The 23,022-nt window shown below is 43.9% G+C and overlaps 1 protein-coding gene across 1 annotated transcript in view; it reads left to right on the plus strand.

The window, feature by feature from the left end:
- Positions 1–23,022, plus strand: part of gsg1l (gsg1-like) — a 133,855-nt gene that overhangs the window by 59,503 nt on the left and 51,330 nt on the right. Inside the window, exons 2-3 of the mRNA XM_028814308.2 lie at positions 2,185–2,232; positions 11,934–12,086. Of these exons, the coding sequence (XP_028670141.1) occupies positions 2,185–2,232; positions 11,934–12,086 (201 nt within the window). The remainder of the gene's footprint in view (positions 1–2,184; positions 2,233–11,933; positions 12,087–23,022) is intronic.

Here is a 23,022-nt window from a genome sequence, read left to right on the forward strand (position 1 = left end):
TGTAGTTTCAGGTGGTCCAATAACTTGTAGATGCTTTTGATTCCTTGTTCCCCCTGGGGACAAATAAAGTTCTATCTGTCTTTTGGAATGATAAGCAAATCACGATTAGGAGATCTAAAGTTACAACTTGGGAGTTATGGGATAGGCACTATAAAATATAGGAAGAAGCCAGATTTAAAAGTACTTAAAAACAAAAAACTGATATTCATCATGGTATGTGCCCACCGCAGTTCAGCCACACTTTAGGGTCACCCCGATCTTCCTCTGCTCCTTCCGTGCGGCTCCACTTGTACTTTCACCCACCTGCATTCCCACCTTGCCCTGTTCGTGTGCAGTTTGAGGTAACAGCTGTTCTGTTCAAAGGCCAGTCGGTTTTAGCAGCGGAGACCGGTGAACTCTAGCCACGCCCCCCCAGGCCAATTGGTTTTATCAGCGGAGACAAGTGAACTATAGCCACACCCCCAAGCTAGTACGTTTTAGCAGCAGAGACCGTCGAACTCTAGTCACGCCCCCCAGGCCAATCGGTTTTTATCAGCGGAGACTGGAGAACTATAGCCACACCCCCAAGCTAGTACGTTTTAGCAGCAGAGACTGTCGAACTCTAGTCATGCCCCCCAGGCCAATCGGTTTTTATCAGCGGAGACTGGAGAACTATAACCACGCCCCCCCCGGCCCATCAGTTTTATCAGCAGAGACCGGTGAACTATAGCCACGCCCCCCAAGCTAATTGGTTTTTAGCAGCAGAGACTGGCACACTCTAGCCACACCCCCAAGCTAGTATGTTTTAGCAGCAGAGACCGTCGAACTCTTGTCACGCCCCCCAGGCCAATCGGTTTTTATCAGCGGAGACCGGAGAACTATAGCCACGCCCCCCAAGCTAATCGATTTTAGCAGCAGAGACAGGCACACTATAGCCACGCCCCCCAAGCCAATAGGTTTTAGCAGCAGAGACCGTTGAACTCTAGTCACGCCCCCCCAGGCCAATCGGATTTAACAGCAGAGACCGGCACACTGTAGCCACGCCCCCCAGGCCAATCGGTTTTAACAGCAGAGACCGGCAAACTTTAATCACGTCCCCCCAGGCCAATCGGTTTTAACAGCAGAGACCAGTACACTGTAGCCACGCCCCCAGGCCAATTGGTTTTAGCAGCAGAGACAGGCACACTCTAGCCACGCCCCCAAGCCAATCGGTTTTAGCAGCAGAGACAGGCACACTCTAGCCACGCCCACTTTCCACACACTGCACCAGAATAAACTTTCTCCTGAAAGTCTGCTATTATGAGTTATTTTTGACTCCATAGTCTGCCTATGAGATTAAAATACATGTGTTAACTATGCCAACATGTCTGATTGTGGCACACCATTTATTTAATTAATTTTTTAATGCATGTTTTCAAAAAATCCCTAAGGGGATTAGAGTGGTGTGGGTCCTCAAGGATTTTATTATAGTGGGTTGGATTCCGGGTTATATTAAAGCGTTTCGGGTGATGCTGTGACTTTTATGGTAAATGATCCAGTAGGAGGGCAGCACGGTGGTGCAGTAAGGAGACCAGGGTTTGTGTCTCGGGTCCTCCTGGCGTGGAGTTTGCATGTTAGATTAAGGTGAGACGTACTAGGGTGTTGTACCGTGTAATGAGAAGTCAAGCAAAATGACACCTTTTATTGGCTAATTGAACAGATTACAATATGCCAGTTTTCGAGGCAACTCAGGCCCCTTCTTGAGGCATATTGTAATCTTTTTTAATTAGCCAATAAAAGGTGTCATTTTGCTTGACTTCTCATTAGATTAGGTTAGATGAACTTTATTAATCCCATGGGAGAATTCAGACGCCTACGGCAGCAGAAACATTAAAAGAATGCAGACTCCCAGGATAGATGATACAGCCTATCAATTAATCAATCAATCGATAAGTAAATAAATATTTAAAAATAAACTTAATGAGTACATCGGGTGGAAGCACTGAATTGCCTGATAGCGGTGGGAAGAAAAGACCCCTAGAGGAGCTTCTTAGCAATTTATGGTGGAATGAGCCTGCGGCTAGAAGTGCCTCCAAGACAGCGCCCCCCGGAGGGGAAGCTATTGGCGAGCTGGAGAGTGTGGGGTGACGGAGGGTGTGGGACGTTATGTGGTCTTTGACTTCCCATGATGCACTGAGGCTGCTTCTTTTCTCTCTCTCTTCCCAGGTGAGAAGTGCAGGAGCTTTATTGACCTGGCGCCAGCATCTGAAAGAGGTGAGTAAGAGCACTTGTCTCATATGAGTAGGACCAAGATGGGGGGGGGGGGGGGGGGGGGGGGTTTAAAAGCTTGTGGTTTGAAGACAGATTGCACCTCTTCAAGTATTAGGCAACAGAGGAGAGAGCGGAGACAGCATCGGAGCTCACCGCTGAAAACGCTCATTTATGTATTCAAATGGATTTAACTGAGATGAACCTTTGCCAAAGCCATCATCCCACTGGCAGCTCCGTAATGAAATCGCAGGCACGTTCGGCAGATGCTGACCGATAGACTCTTAATTTGTGAGAGCACTCTAGCGTGGCGTCCATGCCTGGACCCCCAAGCCTTGCATCTCAAAGTTGCCAGTGTGGGAGTGTTGCAGCTAAGCTAGTGAAGGCCAAATGAGGTAGAGCGGGACACAGTGGCGGGCACTTCGCTGGTAGTGACAAAGTGGGTTCTGCAATGGCGTCACACAGGGAAGAAAAAGTAAAAAAAAAAAATCAAACGTGGCGGGTGGAAGACGAGTCCTTCCAAAACTCGCAGCCTCCTCATTCGCAAGAACAAAACCTTTTCAAACTGCCAAAATCTCTTCAGATCTGATTCTGCCATTCATCAAGATGTGACAAACGCAGAAGAGCCTGCAAGAGCGGCTGATGGAAGTGGACGGCCGCCGAGCTCCTGGTGACACGTGTGCGTGAACGCAGCGAAGACGAGGCCGCCCACTCGGCTCTGGAGGCTCCCTTGTGGCTGGCAGGCTGTGTGGGAGGGAGCTGAGATCCTCTGATAAATGATTTTAACTGTCACAGCAGCCTTGGGGGAATAAAAATAGAAATACGGCAACGCATTGATTTCATGAGTGTTTTTCCTAACACATAATCTTCTTATGGGGCCCGGGCTAACGTGCAGTGTGGAGGATCAGAGCTGCTTCTTTGAAGCGACAGCTCTGCTCAGATCTCACCTGCTGCAGCTGCACTCAAAGCCGCCAGGGCTGCACCCGTCCTGCCTGCAGCACTGGCAGTGCAGAATAGTGCCTGAGGGTCTGGAGCGAAGCCCGCAAGCTCAAAGCCCCCCCCAGACACTTACTCGGTCTGGCCTGAGTGAGTCACTTAAGCGGCTGGAATTCACATTTTAAACATTGGGATACAAACTTGAACGTCATCTGCAAAGAGCCTTGGGAGGGTATGCATGATGAAAAGGCACTATATAACATCAAGACCCACTCATGAATTATCTTTAGAGACATTAGAAACATTATGACAAACTTACGTTTTTACTTTTATATTGCCTTGTGATGGGGTTCACTGTAGAAAGGCGCTATATAATATCAAGATCTCTAATATCTGATATTCTAAACTATTTGAAATTGGAAAAAATCAATTTCTCCAATAAAGGATCTGTTCAAAACCTTTTCAAAATATAATAATATTTAAGAATAAGAACTCATATTGGGGAAAAGGATATTCTCCCTTCTTTTGCCGTTTATATAGATTTGCTCCTGCTGTTGCTTCTCCTCTCCTGTTCTTGAGTTGGGCTTGAGTTCTGTTTTGTTATGTTCGACTGGATTGTATGAAATGTTTCAGACTTTGATAGGTTAGACTTGACCGTATGCAGTTTTGGTTTTGTCGAATAAAATGTAACCACAAGGAGGCGCCAGAGAGCCCCATGTGTTATTAGGATAAAAATAAAGGACTTCTTCACAGACATCTTTCTGGTCTATCTATCCTGCCTACTATGCTAAAATCTATCTATCTATCTATCTATCTATCTATCTATCTATCTATCTATCTATCTATCTATCTATCTATCTATCTATCTATCTATCTATCTATCCTGCCTACTATGCTATAATAGCTATCTATCTGTCTATCTGTCTATCTATCCTGCCTACTATGCTAAATTTAATATCTATCTATCTATCTATCTATCTATCTATCTATCTATCTATCTATCTATCTATCTATCTATCTATCTATCTTGCCTACTATGCTATAATTAATATCTATCTATCTTTCCTGCCTACTATGCTAAAATTAATATCTATCTATCTATGCTGCCTACTATGCTAAAATTAATATCTATCTATCTATCTATCTATCTATCTATCTATCTATCTATCTATCTATCTATCTATCTATCCTGCCTACTATGCTATAATATCTATCTATCTGTCTATCTATCCTGCCTACTATGCTAAAATTAATATCTATCTATCTATCTATCTATCTATCTATCTATCTATCTATCTATCTATCTATCTATCTATCTATCTATCTATCTATCTATCTATCTATCATATAGTGCCTGTCACATCTATCTATCTATCTGTCTATTTTTAAACCTACTTATTCTGAATTCAAGGCTTTGGGAAGCCAGAGTCCATCCTGGACAGAACGCCAGCCAGTAGATCAACGTCTCCGTCCTCCGTCTTCTTGACTGCCCCACCACATCCAGCACCTGCAGTAGTGCCATGCCTCTTTACGTTAAATAAATCAACAATTCATGTGAAGGATGTTGAAATGAAGCTCTCTTTAGATTCATTCCTCCATGCACTTTAACAGTTGCAAAGCTCTGCCATCTTTGGTGTTTTGACTGAAATATATTGAGAAGTTGCATGTTGCAACGAATCAAGCATGTTGGGGTCAAAAGCCATGCCCGGTTGAAGTTTCTGCGGAGTCTCCATGTTCTCTCTGTGTCTGTTTTTCTCTGTTTTTAGTTTTCCTCCAACATCAGTGTGTTGGGTTGATTGTCAGCTCCCCAGTGGTGTCTAGGTGGCATGTGCATGAAGGGGTTGTGTGGCTGACCATCCACCATCCACAACATGACTCTGAACTGGATTAAGCCAGTCATGTTATTTATGGAAGAGGTGGTGAGCCGAGCGTTATGCCCTGTGATCTGTGTATGGACTCCAGTGCAGTGACGGGGACACCGTACTGATAAACTGGTGCCGTCCTTTAAAAGAGACGTAAAACTGACCTCCTGACTCTCTGTGATCATCAAAGATCCCTGAGTATCTTTTGAAAAGAGTAGGGTGTACCCCAATGTCCTGATTAGATTGTCCTCTCCAACCCCCTTAATCATCCTCTGTCCCTCACTCTGCTCTTCACCACCTAATAGCTAAGGTGTGATGAGCGTGCGGGCGCAGGAATGGCATCGTCCAGGTGGGTGCTGCACACTAGTGGCGGTGGATGAAGTGGCTCCCCACTCTCTAAGAGCAGCTAGGAAGGCGCTATATAAATGTAACTAACACTCTATTTATCTTATGTTATTTAGCGAAGAGGTGGCTGAACTCTCCGACTCTCATTCCCATTTCACGTCTCCTTCCTGCTTTATTTATTTATTTTTTGCCTTTCCTTTCTCGTTCTCCATTTCCGCTCCTTGGATGTTTTTCTTCTTCATCGTTCTCCTTTACCCTTTCATTTATCATCTCGCCCTTTAGAGGATTCCTCCGTGCTCGTCGTGATTTCATTTCTGCCTCTCAGTGATCCGTGGCTTGTCATTCCAGTGGGATGCGATTCAAGTGTGAATTCGACTCAGGCAGTCGCTTGACCTCGACAAGGTTCTTAGACAAAAAAACGGAAGCACTGTCATCACTCCTTCGGGGGTCCGCACCACCCTGTTTCCTTGCCTCTCAGCCACTCATTTCTTAGTCTTACTACACCCCAGGCGCTGAGTAGTTAAATCCCCTTCTAGCTGTGAAGATACCAAGTCCTGCGTCTGGTCCCGCTGTTTAAATCCCCCTGCACCCTCTGGAAGACGGCTAGCAGGCTCCCTGCTGAGGGCAGTCAATAATAATCTCATTTTCTCCAAAGCTGCCAATTGCTCTTGAGCTTCAACCCAACTATGACAGGAGGCCGCACTTTTGATTTATGCCAGCCTGTCTGTGCTGCCGCAGATGCAGTACTGTGTTACTGATGGACAATGGAGACCAAAAATAATAATAAAAAAGTAGAGGAATGTGGGTCAAGGAAGAAGAACGGAGACAAAGACAGAAAGAAAGAGACATGGTGGCCTTGTGGTTTACCGGCCGGGACTGTGCACCAGAAGAACATGGTGTCATTAACCCCTAAGCTCACATCACATTACACTACTTCTCCAGTGATCTTCAGTCGTAGCCTTCATTTAAATCATCTCAGTGTGTCTGAGGCCGACGGCGACGCGGTCCCGTGAACGCCAGTCTCTAATGTGACACGTCCAGCGATTCACTCCAACCAGTTCACGACTCGCCCCTCCAACCTCTTTGATTTTTGTCTTTGGTTGTAGTGTGCATGACAGCTAATGAGCGCTCACCCAGAACAACAATACATAGAAGGTTTTGGACCTCACAACGAGAAGAGAAGCTCGATGGTCAGATGTGTCGTGTTTACCTACCATGACAGAATGGAAAAAAGAGATAAAGGGACGAGATTGTGGCTGAACTCGCCATACCCCTTAACTGTTTGAACAGCACCGGCTCTGTCAGGCAGTCACAAAATTGACTGCCGGGAACAGGGACGAGCAGGACTGGGCTGGAAAGTCGTGAAGCTGACATGAAATTTGACACGGCCAGCGCTTTTCAGTCGAGTGAACTCAATTGGCCCACCAGCAAGATGAGTAATGGCAGTCAGCAAGCCTGACATACCCCACAAATAATACGCCACGTAATGTGACAGCAGCTTCATTGTAAGCCCCAGAGTCATTTAACCAACATCTACCTACATCCTGGGTATGACGTTAATCAGCATCCAGCCCTGCATGTATGCCCTCCAACCTGCAGGGAAAAACCTGGGAGTTGGTGGCAGAACTGGCACTCCAGCCACCTTAAAAAACTCACAGTGGTCCCATTCCATCTGAACTAGTGTGGTGCTGAGGTGTCACCCGTTGCATGGCTGGCACTCGGGTCCTAATCTGGGGATCCTGAGTTGGTTTGTCATGTGGTGGATACAGCAATGTGCTGTACCAGTGCCTGCTCCTAACCTCTACCTACACTGTCTGTTCACGACTTGGCTTCTCACGTAAAGTGCAATTCACAATGCAAAGAACCTTTAAAAAATACTGTAGAAGCTGCAGCCCCCCCAGTGCACTAGAAAAAGTCACTAGTTTAGCCCCCACTGCGGACACATTGTGACCTTGAGCCAGTCTGCTCATCTACCAGCTTTTATATTGCAGAAGGTGCAATGCCCTATGGAACAGCATTCACTATGGAAGGGCAATTTATAGAAAATTCAAGAGCAGAATTCAATAAAGGAAACCTGTGGTGTGTGGGGTCTTCTTAATCACTGCTTTTGGAGCACAGTGAAAAGCCACAGCTCCACCATATTATATTATCCATCCATTATCCAACCTGCTATATCCTAACTACAGGGTCACGGGGGTCTGCTGGAGCCAATCCCAGCGAACACAGGGCGCAAGGCAGGAAACAAACCCCGGGCAGGGTCACCAGCCCACCGCACATATTATATTATATTATATTATATTATATTATATTATATTATATTATATTATATTATATTATATTATATTATATTATATTATATTCACCTTAAGCAAAAGACAATTGTCTGTGTGTCTGTGTATCTGTGTGTCAATCCAGTTATTACATTTGTCATTTCAGCAGATGACACATCACAACCATTAACACTGCTTTTATGAATTTCATATCAAATAGCATAAAACAGAGACATATACAGTGCATCCGGAAAGTATTCTCAGCGCATCACTTTTTCCACATTTTGTTATGTTACAGCCTTATTCCAAAATGGATTAAATTCATTTTTTTCCTCAGAATTCTACACACAACACCCCATAATGACAACGTGAAAAAAGTTTACTTGAGATTTTTGCAAATTTATTAAAAATAAAAAAAATTGAGAAAGCACATGTACATAAGTATTCACAGCCTTTGCCATGAAGCTCAAAATTGAGCTCAGGTGCATCCTGTTTCCCCTGATCATCCTTGAGATGTTTCTGCAGCTTCATTGGAGTCCACCTGTGGTAAATTCAGTTGACTGGACATGATTTGGAAAGGCACACACCTGTCTATAGAAGGTCCCACAGTTGACAGTTCATGTCAGAGCACAAACCAAGCATGAAGTCAAAGGAATTGTCTGTAGACCTCCGAGACAGGAATGTCTCGAGGCACAAATCTGGGGAAGGTTACAGAAAAATTTCTGCTGCTTTGAAGGTCCCAATGAGCACAGTGGCCTCCATCATCCGTAAGTGGAAGAAGTTCAAAACCACCAGGACTCTTCCTAGAGCTGGCCGGCCATCTAAACTGAGCGATCGGAGGAGAAGGGTCTCAGTCAGGGAGGTGACCAAGAACCCGATGGTCACTCTGTCAGAGCTCCAGAGGTCCTCTGTGGAGAGAGGAGAACCTTCCAGAAGGACAACCATCTCTGCAGCAATCCACCAATCAGGCCTGTATGGTAGAGTGGCCAGACGGAAGCCACTCCTTAGTAAAAGGCACATGGCAGCCCGCCTGGAGTTTGCCAAAAGGCACCTGAAGGACTCTCTGACCATGAGAAAGAAAATTCTCTGGTCTGATGAGACAAAGATTGAACTCTTTGGTGTGAATGCCAGGTGTCACGTTTGGAGGAAACCAGGCACCGCTCATCACCAGGCCAATACCATCCCTACAGTGAAGCATGGTGGTGGCAGCATCATGCTGTGGGGATGTTTTTCAGCGGCAGGGACTGGGAGACTAGTTAGGATAAAGGGAAAGATGACTGCAGCAATGTACAGAGACATCCTGGATGAAAACCTGCTCCAGAGCGCTCTTGACCTCAGACTGGGGTGACGGTTCATCTTTCAGCAGGACAACGACCCTAAGCACACAGCCAAGATATCAAAGGAGTGGCTTCAGGACAATTCTGTGAATGTCCTTGAGTGGCCCAGCCACAGCCCAGACTTGAATCCGATTGAACATCTCTGGAGAGATCTTAAAATGGCTGTGCACCGACGCTTCCCATCCAACCTGATGGAGCTTGAGAGGTGCTGCAAAGAGGAATGGGCGAAACTGGCCAAGGATAGGTGTGCCAAGCTTGTGGCATCATATTCAAAAAGACTTGAGGCTGTGATTGCTGCCAAAGGTGCATCGACAAAGTATTGAGCAAAGGCTGTGAATACTTATGTACAGTACATGGGATTTCTCAGTTTTTTATTTTTAATAATTAATTTGCAAAAACCTCAAATAAACTTTTTTCACGTTGTCATTATGGGGTGTTGTGTATAGAATTCATTAATCCATTTTGGAATAAGGCTGTAACATAACAAAATGTGGAAAAAGTGATGCGCTGTGAATACTTTCCGGATGCACTGTATATGTTTCTGTTATATGCTATTTGATATGAAATTCATAAAAGCAGTGTTAATGATTGTGATGTGTCATCTGCTGAAATGACAAACGTAATAACCGGATTGACACACAGATACACAGACACACAGACAATTGTCTTTTGATTAAGGTGAATATAATATAATATGTGCGGTGGGTGTAAATTGCACTTGTCATTCTAACAGATGGCGCATCACAAACATTAACACTGCTTGTACAAATCACATATCAAATGGTATGTAACAGAGACATATGCATTGTGTATGTCATTAAAACAGATGGTGCACCAGAAATACTGTATTTGTAGTAATACATTTTATTACTAGAAATGTCTGTGATGTGCCATCTGTTGGAATGACATACGCAATGCATATATTACTGTCACATGCCATTTGGTATGTGATTTATATATTATTACTACATGCATTACAAAATTCATTCCAATAGATGGTGCACTGCAAACATTAACACTTAGGTATACTTTGATAATTTAGATTTCAACCACTCTTAGTTGGATAGCACAGCTAGTTATATTATACTATTTTATATCCACCTTAATAAAATGATCTGCGTGTGCAACCAGTTGCTATGTCTGTCAACAGATGGCGTATCACACACATTAACACTGCTTTTATGAATCTCATATCAAATTGCATTTAACAGAGACATATAAGTTGCACTTGTCATTCCAACAGATGGCGCATCACAAACTTTAACATTGCTTTTATGAACCTCACACCAAATGGAATCCAACAGAGTCATATGCATTGCATTTATCTTTCCAACAGATGGCATATCACAAACATTAACACTGCTTTTATGAACCTCATACCAAATGGCATGTAATAGTGACATATGCATTGCATTTTTCAATCCAACAGATGGCACTCCACAAAGATTTGTGATGTGTCATCTGTTGGAATGACAAATGCAATGCATTTTATTAAAATATATGCATTACAAAATACATTTCAGTATGCACTGCATATATTAATGCTGAGGTCTGTGTTAATTATTTTAACCCATCTTAGATGGATAGCACAGCATATTATATTATATTATATTATATTATATTATATTATATTATATTATATTATATTATATTATATTATACCAGCAAGCCCGCGATTCTCGAAAGAATCGCAAATCCAAGAATCACTTTCTGTTCCCTCTGATACTTGGAGGGATGAAATATCATGGAGGGTGGGTGCGTCCTGGGAAAGTTCATTTAATTAAATAAACATATTTGTACTAAAGCGGCTTCGTTTTGGAGCTGTGACTCATCTGGTTCTGGTGTTTCAGAAGCGCGTTTTAGGCGCATGCAGTCTCTTTTTTGTTTTTCTATGAAGTCATTGCTGACGACAGCGGATTCGCATGCTGAAGTGACCATGGCGGCGGATCCAGTGCGGTGGTGTGGGTGGTCGCGTTCGGGCACATGTACAACCTGGCGTGCACGCTTTACCTCAGGTTTAGCTCCCAGGTCGTTTTGGAGCCGTGACTCCTTTGCTTCTGCTGTTTCAGAAGCGCATTGTAGGCGCCTGCGTTCATGGTATTTATCCATGCGGGCTCGTGTTTGTATTTCTGTTAGTTGAGCTGTTTCTTTTTGGAGCCGTGACTCCGTTAGCTATACGTCGTTTACTGTTAGGAATTATAATCGCACGTACGTTTAATACGGAGCGTTCGTTTATTGTTTTTTTCCACCTGGTGTCGTTTCTGTGTTTTCTGTGGCTGGACTGTTAATAATGTATTACTGTAATACTGTATCTGGACCTTTGGGGATTCCGTACTGTAATACTGTAATGTGATTCAAATATGCGCTGAATTCTCTCGTTTTTGTTTTCTCTGCGGCTGTGTCGTTAGCTATGGGCTCGGTTTTGTATTTCCGTTAGTTGAGCTGTTTCGTTTTTGAGCCGTGACTCCTTTGCCTGTGGTGTTTCAGAAGCGCGTTGTAGGCGGCAGTGCGCATGCGCTTCAATGCGCCCTGCGTCCATCCGGTTTACAACCTTCGGTTAGTAATATGGATTATATTATATTATATTATACATCCATCCATTTTCCAACCCGTTGAATCTGAACACAGGGTCACAGGGGTTTAACTACTGAGACATGGAGTTGGAGTAGAAACTCTGGAGAAGCTTCAAGGAGGTTCTGGATGAGATATCAGGGAGACCGGAGCTCTGAGCTAAACAAACAAGCCTAATGGACTGAATGGTCTCCTCTCATTTGACAAATTTCAGAAGCTCTTAAAAGTAGCACATGTACCTTGTATGTTGTAAATGTTGAATATTAAAGGAGGACCCCGGGCACTGTGGCTTCGTGTAATGTGAGGGGCTAGACCTGGGGTCCTCCTTAAATCTGCTCCCCATGGTGCGTTTGCTCTCTGACCTCTCTGTCTCTCTGTTTCCACAGGTGTCCTTTGGCTGTCCGTCGTGTCCGAGGTGTTGTACATCATGCTGCTTGTAGTTGGTTTCAGTTTAATGTGCCTGGAGCTCCTTCACTCGAGCAACGTGATCGATGGACTCAAGCTGAACGCCTTTGCCGCGGTATTCACTGTGCTATCAGGTATTTCTTTCCACATCATTTCCCTTTTGCTTGCTCCGCAGATTGCCCTGGCATTTGGCATGACAGGGCAAAGCAGATCATGACATGCAGACTCAGGAGAAGAGAAAGCTGAGTATGGATTCCCATTGCAGTTTTAGAAAGCTGGCTTAGGGGAACGTTCTAACTTCTGGTTGCTGGCAAATGTTGAATTAGCTGAAGTTTAGAAAGTAGCAGCTTTTAGCAAAGGCAGCTTATTTCATTTTGGAAGGACAGCTAAAAGGTTATGGTGGCATAGTGGTGAATGCTGCTACCTCATGAACCCAGCTTTAGATCTCTGGTCAGTCTCCATGTTCTTGCTGTGACCATAGAAGTTTTCTCCAATTGCTTCTCCCGCACCCCATTACATGTGACTTGCAGTAATTTCTATATGCTAACACACTAAGAAGTGTGATTTCAGTGCTGAGTTTGGATACTTACACTTAATCAGAGTTCAAGCATTTAAGCTATTTGAAAACCATGTTATCTGAAACCATGCAGAAACACATCAGAATTTGAATTGCATTAATATCATTCACTTAATTCACAAAATAAAAATACACCGCATGTTTGGCTCTTTTCACATTCATGTTCCCCCTACGGGTGGCTGTGAAAATTATAATCCACCTTAATAAAAGTAAAATTGTCTGTGTGTCTGCATATCTATGTGTCTGTCCACTTGCTATGCCTCTATCCTTCCAACCGATGGCACATCACCAACATTTGTAGTCATAAAATGCATTACAATTGTCATTCCAGCAGATGCCGCATCACAAACTTTAATACTGCTATTACAAATCCCATACCAAATGGCATATAACAGAGATATGTGCATTACATTTTTCATTCCACCTGAAGGCACATTACAAACATTAAAACTGTTTTCACGAACCTCATACCAAATGGCATATAACAGTCATATGCATTACATTTGTCATTCCAACTGATGGCGTATCACAAACATATGTAGTGATAGATTGCATTACATTTGTCATTCCAACAGATGGTGCATTGCAACATTAAAACTGTTTTCATGAATCTCATACCAAATGGCATATAAACAGAGTCATTGAGGCATCCTCCTATCAATTATGGAGAATCCACTACATCCATTAAACAGTGTCATCTCCAGACAGAGGAGCAGTTTCAGTGACAGACTGCTGTCACTGTCCTGCTCCACTGACAGACTGAGAAGATCATTCCTCCCCCAAACTATGCGACTCTTCAATTCCACCAGAGGGGGTAAACGTTGAACATTATTCAAGTTATTGTCTGTTTTTTTATCTGCATTTTTTACTACTCTTTAATTTAATATTTTTGCTGCTGGAATATGTGAATTTCCCCCTGGGATTAATAAAGTATCTATCTATCTATCTATCTATCTATCTATCTATCTATCTATCTATCTATCTATCTATCTATCTATATGCATTACATTTGTCATTCCAACTGATTGCATATTACAAACGTGTAGTAATAGATTGCATTACATTTGTCATTCCAACAGATGGTGTGTTGCAAATATTAATGTTGTTTTCACGAACCCCATACTAAATGACATAAAACAGAGACTATGCATTACATTTGCCATTCCAGCAGATGCCACATTACAAACATTACAACTACTTTTACAAATCCCATACCAAATGGAATATAACAGAGACATATGCAATGCACTTGTCATTCCAACAGGTGGCACATCACAAACATTAATACCGTTTTCACGAACCTCATACCAAATGACATATAACAGAGACATTGCTTTGCATTGACATTCTAACAGATTTGTAGTAATGCATTTTATTACTCCCTCATGACCCTGTTCAGGATTGAGAGGGCTAAGAAGATGGCCCAGTACTGTATTTTATTACTACAAATGTTTATGATGCAGCATCTGTTGGAACACCAAGTGCAATGCATTTTGTTACTCCAAGCATTACTACATACATTCCAATAGATGGTGCCCTGCAAATGTTAACATTGACATCTATGTTGATTACTTAGATTTGAACCCATCTTAGATGGACAGTGCATATTGTGGACTAGGAGTCCCAGAGTACATGGTCCCAAAAACACTTCCAAAAATGGGGGATTTCACCATCAAACCCTGGCTAGTAATGGGACAAATATAAAAATAAAAACCTTTATTCTTCACAAAACTACTTGTAACACGAATGAAGCTATGAAGGAGCACATAAGACAAGAAAGGAATTACCTGTAACACCAAAGGCAATCCAAAGCAAAGAAGTCTCAATGCAGATTTTCTAAGAATTGTTAAAATAAATAGCAGAGTTGTCAAAAATCTAGAAATCCAATAAATCAAATAAACACAAGTAAACTCGCCACTCCCAGGCACGTCTGCAAAGAATCGACAGGAATTGTGGGATATGTAGGGCAGAGGGCCCAGCCTCTTGGCGTAACCACCCACAAAACACATGGAACATAACACAGAGAGCTTACGTACATAAACAAAATCAAAAAACAAAGAGTAATGATCATAATTAGATAAAGTAACATAATCAACATAAATCAGAGAATCAAAACTGAGGAAAAGAAAACAGGAACCTGGACCCCTGCCAGGAGAGTACAAGAGTATATAAATAACTTGAAATAATGACCACGAGGCAAGGTCAGCACTAGGACAAACGTAGTGATGGGGGGGGGGGGGGGGAGGGGGGGGGTGTTACTGGATCCCAAAATCTCAAAACCCCAAACCCCCCACAAAATCCTGCATTATTTTCATCCTTCCATCAATTATCCAACCCACTATATGCCAACTACAGGGTCACGGAGGTCTACTGGAGCCAATCTCAGCCAACACAGAGCGCAAGGCAGGAAACAAACCCCGGGCAGGGTGCCAGCCCACCACAGGGCACACACACACACACCCACACACACTAGGGACAATTTATGATCGCCAATACACCTAACCTGCATGTCTTTGGACTGTGGGAGGAAACCCACGCAGACACGGGGAGAACATGCAAATTCCATGCAGGGAGGACCCGGGAAATGAACCCGGGTCTCCTTACTGCGAGTCAGCAGTGCCACCACTGCACCACTGTACATAAGTAACAGCAAACAGAACTTAATCCTACAGAGCGCAACCCAAGATTGCACCATTCATTTGCCTTTTCGATATTTGGTCAGATGGTGGCGCAGTGGTGGCGCTGCTGCCTCACAGTAAGGAGACCAGGGTTCACATTTCGGGTCCTCCCTGTGTGGAGTTTGCATGTTCTCCCTGTGTCTGTGTGGGTTGCCTCTGTGAGCTCCTGTTTCCAAAGACATGCAATTTAGGTGAGTTGGCAATCCTAAATTGGCCCCAATGTGTGGTTTCGTGTGTGTGTGTTTGCCCTCTGATGGACTGGCGCCCTGTCCGGGGTTTCTTCCTGCATTGCTTCCCTATGTTCAGGATTAAGTGGGTTAGAACATGAAATGGATGTAACATTTGCTCATCTGTAATTTTGTTCGCTCTGTCAAATGATTTCCTAACGGGCACAACCTGCGCTGTATGTTGACTTGCCATCTCTGGCCATGCATTTGACGTTTCTGGGTGAAACTCAGCTGCGGATATTACGACTGTGGCAAGAAACTCTTGCTGGGTTCACACTAGTTAAAGACTAAATTGGCTCAGTGTCAATAAGTCCTGGTGTCTGTGCCAGTATGCCTGTGCCCTGGCACACCTCCAAAACGGGAGACTAAAGCACCCTGTCATCCTGAATTTACCTAAGTGGGTAAATGAAGTTTATAGATGAATGGCCGGCCATTGTCACTGTAAGTGAGACTATGAGGACTGACTGGTGTGTCAGGTACGGCATATCCTAAACGGCTCGAATGAAATGAGAGGTCCACAAAACAAAGGGAGCGTCCCAGTCAACTGGCACATTCCTCTGTGTGCTTTCATGTATCACTTATTGTAAAAACAGTAAGGGCACATACAGTAGGCCACACAGAAGACGGTCGGTTAGCATTTACACCGATGAGCCACAACTGTGAAACCACTGACAGGGAAGTGAGGAACTTTGATTATTTTGTCACAATGGCACCTGCCAATTTATTAGGCAGCAAGTGAACAGTCAGTGTTGGAAGCAGGAAACATGGGCATGCTTTAGGATCTGAGCAATTTTCACTTCGGTCGAATTGTGAAGGCTACAATAGCAGAAACATCCATCCATCCATTTTCCAACCTGCTGAATCCGAACACAGGGTCACGGGGGGTCTGCTGGAGCCAATCCCAGCCAAAACAGGGCACAAGGCAGGAAACAAACCCGGGCAGGGTGCCAACCCACCGCAGGACACACACAAACACACCCACACACCAAGCACACACTAGGGCCAATTTAGAATCGGCCAATCCACCTAACCTGCATGTCTTTGGACTGTGAGAGGAAACCGGAGCGCCCGGAGAAAACCCACGCAGACATGGGGAGAACATGCAAACTCCACACAGGGAGGACTCGGGAAGCGAACCCGGGTCTCCTAACCGCGAGGCAGCAGCGCTACCCACTGCACCACCGTGCTGCCCCGCAGAAACATTTATTTTTATATCACACTTTCATACAAACAATGTAGCGTTACAAGGTAAAATAAAACAGGAAGTTAATATATAAAACATACAGTCATATGAAAAAGTTTGGGACCCCCTCTGAATTCTTTCGATTTTTGTTTCTCATTGGCTGAACTTCCTTTTAATATATGACATGCCTTATGGACACAGTAGGATTTCAGCAGTGACATTAAGTTTATTGGATTAATAGAAAATATGCAATATGCATCATAACAAAATTAGACAGGGGCATAAATGTGGGCACCCCAACAGAGATATGACATCAATACTTAGTTGAGCCTCCTTTTGGCCTCTAGACGCTGTCCTCCTATAGCCTCTGATGAGTGTCTGATTCTTGATGGAGGTACTGTTGACCTTTCTTCATACAAAATCTCTCCAGTTCAGTTCAATTTGATGGACAGCCTGCTTCAAATCATCCCATAGATTTTTGATGATATTCAAGTCAGGGGACTGTGATGGCTATTCCAGGACATTGTACTTCTCCCTCTGCATGAATGCCTTTGTAGATTTCGAACTGTGTTTTGGGTCATTGTCTTGTCTTGAATATCCAACCCCTGTGTAACTTCCAACTTTGTGACTGATGCTTGAACATTATCCTGAAGAATTTGTTGATATTGGGTTGAATTCATCCGACCCTCGACTTTAACAAGGGCCCCAGTCCTGAACTAGCCACACAGCCCCACAGCATGATGGAACCTCCACCAAATTTGACAGTAGGTAGCAGGTGTTTTTCTTGGAATGTGGTGTTCTTCTTCCTCCATGTAAAGCCCTTTTTGTTTTGACCAAATAACTTCATTTTTGTCTCATCAGTCCAAAGCACTTTGTTCCAAAATAAATCTGGCTTGTCTAAATGAGCATTTGTATACAACAAGCGACTCTGTTTGTGGTGTGAGTGCAGAAAGAGCTTCTTTCTCATCACCCTGCCATACAGATGTTCTTTATGCAAATTGCGCTGAATTGTAGAACGATGTACAGATACACCATCTGCAGCAAGATGTTCTTGCAGGTCTTTGGAGGTGATCTGTGGGTTGTCTGTCACCATTCTCACAATCCTGCTCATATGCCGCTCCTGTATTTTTCTTGGCCTGCCAGACCTGCTGGGTTTAACAGCAACTGTGCCTGTGGCCTTCCATTTCCTGATCACATTCCTTACAGTTGAAACTGACAGTTTAAACCTCTGAGATGGCTTTGTGTAGCCTTCCCCTAAACCACCAGACTGAACAATCTTTGTTTTCAGATCTTTTGAGAGTTGCTTTGAGGATCCCATGCTGTCACTCTTCAGAGGAGAGTCAAAGGGAAGGAAGCACAACTTGCAATTGACCACCTTAAATCCCTTTATATCTCATGATGGACACACCTGTCTATGAAGTTCAAGGCTTAATGAGCTCATCCAACCAATTTGGTGTTGTAAGTAATCAGCATTGAGCAGTGACAGGCATTCAAATCAGCACAATGACAAGGGGACCCACATTTGTGCACAGCCAGTTTTTCACATTTGATTTAATTTCATACGACTAAATACTGCGTCACTAAAAATCTTTGTTCGGAAAACACCGCAGTACTCCTAGGAAATGAAAGACATACCAGTGTTATCTTTTATGTTGAAAGGAGAGTCAATTATTATGCAGGCTGAGAGGGGTTCACAAACCTTTTCATATGACTGTAAACCAACAAGATTAGGTGATAATGTTATACAGAAGGTAAAGTCAGATGGCCAGGAGGACAGAAAAATCAATAAAACTCCAGTTAGGCTGGAGAAAGAGAACAAAATCTGCAGGGGTTCCAAGGCCACAAAGACCACCCAGCTTCCACTGGGCATTCTACCTAACATAGATGGTCTAAATCAGACCTGATGGGTTTCAGGCTTCACATGGAGGAATTCTGATGATGATGGTCATGTGGACATCAGGGACACCCGTCACTCAGTCTATAAATGCATGGGGCAGCGTGGTACCCTAATCAGGTGGTGGCTAGACGACTGGGTCAGAGCATCTCCAAAACGGCAGGTCTTGTGGGGTGGTCCCTGGTATGCAGTGCTTAGTGCCTACCAAAAGTGGTCCAAGCACACCCAATATACTGGCAACATGGACATCGGGGGCTCAGTGATGTGTGAGGGGGAGCGAAAGCCAGCCCGTCTAGTCTGATCTCACAGCTACTGTAGCACAGATTGCCAAAAAACTTAACACTGTCCAGGAGACAACTTGAACTGTATGAGGTCTGACAAATAAGTTCACAAACTCATCCTAGAAAAAGTGCTGCATACGTCATTGCTGAGTATCATCTTCGAAGTGCTCCCCTTGGGAAGCTGTGCACCGACCTCAAAACCTGAAAGCAATTTTGGAACTCCTTTTCTGGAGTGGCCATCAGAACTGTCATCACATTACGCTTGATGTCCTGAATGTCATCAAAATGTCTTTGTCTTGTCTTGGTAGAGCTCTCTGTTACTCGGCTTTCCCCTTTTGTATTCTTTAATGTGTAGCCTTTGTTAAAATGCTTTGAATCCCATAGACCAGGGGTGTCGAACTCCTGTCCTGGAGGGCCGCAGTGGCTGCAGCTTTTCATTCTGACCCTTTTCCTAATCAGTGACCAGTTTTCATTGCTAATTAACTCCTTTTCTCTTCATTTTAATAGCCCTGTTTTTACGGATTAGGTCCTCTGAATTGATTCTTTTCTTCATTAAATGGCAACCAAACAGAAATGAGACGTGAAACGAGCCGACAGATGAGCAGCTAAACTGGGGCTTCAAACTCCAACCAATTTCACTCCAACCAATTTCTTAATGAGAAGCCAATTCTCTGTGTTAATGAAGCCCATTATTTAATTCCATGGCTTATTGCTGCTCTCCGACGTTTTACAAAACTGTTGATTTTCTAAGAACACCATCAAGATGTTTTGTTGAGCTGAGAGATCAACCTTACCGAGACCTTCACCTTTCTTTATTTTCACATGTTGTGTGACGGGCACAGGAGAGCTGGTCAGGTGGCGGCTTGTTTTGGGTCTCATTATTGAAAAAAAAGAAACAACTAAGGGGGCCTGAGTCACGTCAAATAAAACTAAAGCAAAACAATTAAGGAGTCTGACCCTTCAAGAGCAAGTCAATTAAAATTAATTCAAAAGAAGTTAATTAGCAGCCAAAACTGGTCACTGATGAAGAAGATGGTTAGAATGAAAACCTGCAGCCACTGTGGCCCACCAGGACTGGAGTTTGACATCCGTGCCATAGATGTACCCCCGTTTATAAGGTGCTGTACTTTATAACTTCTCCCCACCTTTCCTTCTACCTTCATAACCTCAGGTCATTACACAGAGTCAAAGATGTGCAGGTTAGGTGGAGTGGCGATTCTAAATTGGCCCTAGTGTGTGCTTGGTGTGTTTGTGTGTGTCCTGCGGTGGGTTGGCACCCTGCCCGGGATTGGTTCCTGCCTTGTGCCCTGTGTTGGCTGGGATTGGCTCCAGCAGACCCCCGTGACCCTGTGTTCGGATTCAGCGGGTTGGATAATGGATGGATGGAAAAGACAAGCAGGAGTTAAGTTACAACTTTAAATAATGTATTATTGGTAATACAGTGATCCCTCCTCGATCCGCGAAGTAAAAACCATATGTTTATATGGTTATTTTTATATATTTTAAGCCCTTATAAATTCTCCCACGCTCTTATAAACATTTCCCGCACAGTTATACAGCATTAACCTTTTATATTCTCTTAGATATTAGATAAGATTCATTGAAATTATGTATGTAAACACACTGTATATATTATGATTATTCCTTTAGTGTTAATGTAGGATCATATTTCTAAAATTCGAACACTGCAGTCATGCACCATTTGCATTCTGGTAATGTTTACAGCTGATTTCGGCTGGTAACACCGCCAATTGTTGCCAGTTGTAAAATGGTACAGTTCATTCAGAACATAATCTCATATATAATTCGCTGGTCTACTCACTCACTCACTCACTCACTCACTCACTCACTCACTCACTCACTCACTCACTCACTCACTCACTCACTCACTCTCACTCACTCACGTCTGTCCGAAGCCGAATGCGCAGTCGCCTTCTACGCAGCTGCCCGAAAAACTTTATGAGACCAACAAATTCAAAGAGAAATGCCACTTCGATTAAAGCTCTAGAGGCCTGAAAGGCGATTTCGACTACAGCTCCAGGCCTAATTACGCATTCATTCAATACACCTATATCAGGTTTGTGGTGCTTATACTTATTACTATTGCACTCGTGCCCGTTTTATCTTACATTGTCAAAACGGGCTCTTTGTCTAGTCTTAATATAATGAACCGTGGACTCATTGATGCCGTAATGGCGTCCTACAGCGGCGTAGCTGTTCCCTTCCTTCAACATATCCAAAACTTTCACCTTTTCGTCAATCGTTAACCTCTTCCGTTGGCACTTGGGCACGGCCCCAGAAGCCGTAGCAGGAGCAGATCGTTTTGGAGACATAACGAAGGGCTTGACTATGCACAAAGATAAACACAAAAGAGCACAAAAGTTAACTCTTTACACAGCGAAACATGTTGATGCTGAATGAGCGAGACGAGACTTCCTGGTTAACGCAAAGCGGAACCAAATGCTGCTCTCCATCGCTGAGCCAATCAGCACCCAGGAACTTAACCCGCTCTTATTGGGTAGCTTCTCAGCCATCTGCCAATAGCGTCCCGTGTATGAAATCAACTGGGCAAACCAACTGAGGAAACATGTACCAGAAGTAAAAAGAGCCATTGTCCACTGAAACCCATGAACCAGCGAAAAATCCGCGATTTATATTTAGATATGCTTACATATAAAATCCGCGATATAGCGAAGGATTACTGTAGTCATAAAATAATAACAATGAGCAAAGAATGTGAGGGCGGCACGGTGGCAGCGCTGCTACCTCGCAGTTAGGAGACCCGAGTTCGCTTCCCGGGTCCTCCCTGTGTGGAGTTTGCATGTTCTCCTGTGTCTGTGTGGGTTTCCTCCGGGCACTCCGGTTTCCTCCCACAGTCCACAGACATGCAGGTTAGGTGGACTGGCGATTCTAAATTGGCCCTAGTGAGGGCTTGGTGTGTGTGTGTGTGTGCCCTGCAGTGGGCTGGTGCCCTGCCCGGGGTTTGTTTCCTGCCTTGCGCCCTGTGTTGTCTGGGATTGGCTCCAGCAGACCCCCGTGACCCTGTAGTTAGGATATAGCGGGTTGTATAATGGATGGATGGAAAGTTCATTTGAATATTGGCAGCCATACACCCTGATAAATGGTGATGTGTAGTTTCAGGCGGCACACAGACTTGTTAGTTACTTAAAATGTCTTTAGTTAAGTCTCCATTTTCCAATCTGCTTTCTTCAGGACAGGCCGCATGCCTTTCTCAATATGACTGCCTAGTGGGGTCTTCTTTTCATGGCCATGGTGTGTGTGTGTGTGAGAGAGAGACGGAGGGAGGGGTAAAGCAACACAATTTATTCGTTCTTTGTCCAGATCCTTACACCAATAGGGCACCATGCTACAGAATGGCCTCTGATTCAAACCAATCCCAAACAGACCATTGGGGGTACACAGTATCTTTCCCACCTCCACCCCCCCCCCCCCCAAACCATTTGTTGAGCTGTTGTTTGCCAGCTGGGTAGTGTGGCTTTCTTGTGGGGGCTGATTGAGAGAGTCCTGCAGAGCAATCACTTGCCAAACTGGTTTCAGGCACATGTACCCCAACTCTGATTCAGTCCTTATGATTGTCTGGGGGGTTTTAAACCTCACACCGTTGCTGTTCTTTTCAATGATATAACACTAATGTCTAAGTTACAAGTAAAGACATACAAAATATTGATCAACTTATATACAAAATTTCACACCGTAACACTTCCTTTCAAGAAAAAAAGTAATTAGGGGGCCTGATCAGGTGAGTAGGGAGGGTCTTCCAATACAGTTATTTGTTAACTGGCTAAAAACTCCCATACGGACAGTGCCATGTGAGCTGGTGTTTGTTCGTCGCTGTAATACAAGCTTCGACATTTGCGCAACAGCACACAGGAACACGCAACAACAGTAATGAACGCCACTCAGCAAGACCCCACTGCCACACATCGACACGAACACAGCTGTGAGACCCTGACGTACCAAGGTTATGAAACCTTACCGGGCTGCTTGTACAATGCTGCCAACGTAAGCACACAGTGGCAAGTTCACAGATGTAATTGTCAGACCTTGTAGCTGCCCATGCTGACTGACTCCTGTCCACCACCAAAAGTGCCTACAATGAGCACATGAACATCAGAACCGGTCATTGGAGCAACAGAAGAAGGTGACCTGGCCTGATGAATCACGTTTTCTTTTAGATCTTGAGGACTGCTTGGAAAAGCTTGGGTTTGT

The sequence above is a fragment of the Erpetoichthys calabaricus genome, chromosome 11 (genome assembly GCF_900747795.2).
Source record: "Erpetoichthys calabaricus chromosome 11, fErpCal1.3, whole genome shotgun sequence".
NCBI lineage: Eukaryota > Metazoa > Chordata > Cladistia > Polypteriformes > Polypteridae > Erpetoichthys > Erpetoichthys calabaricus.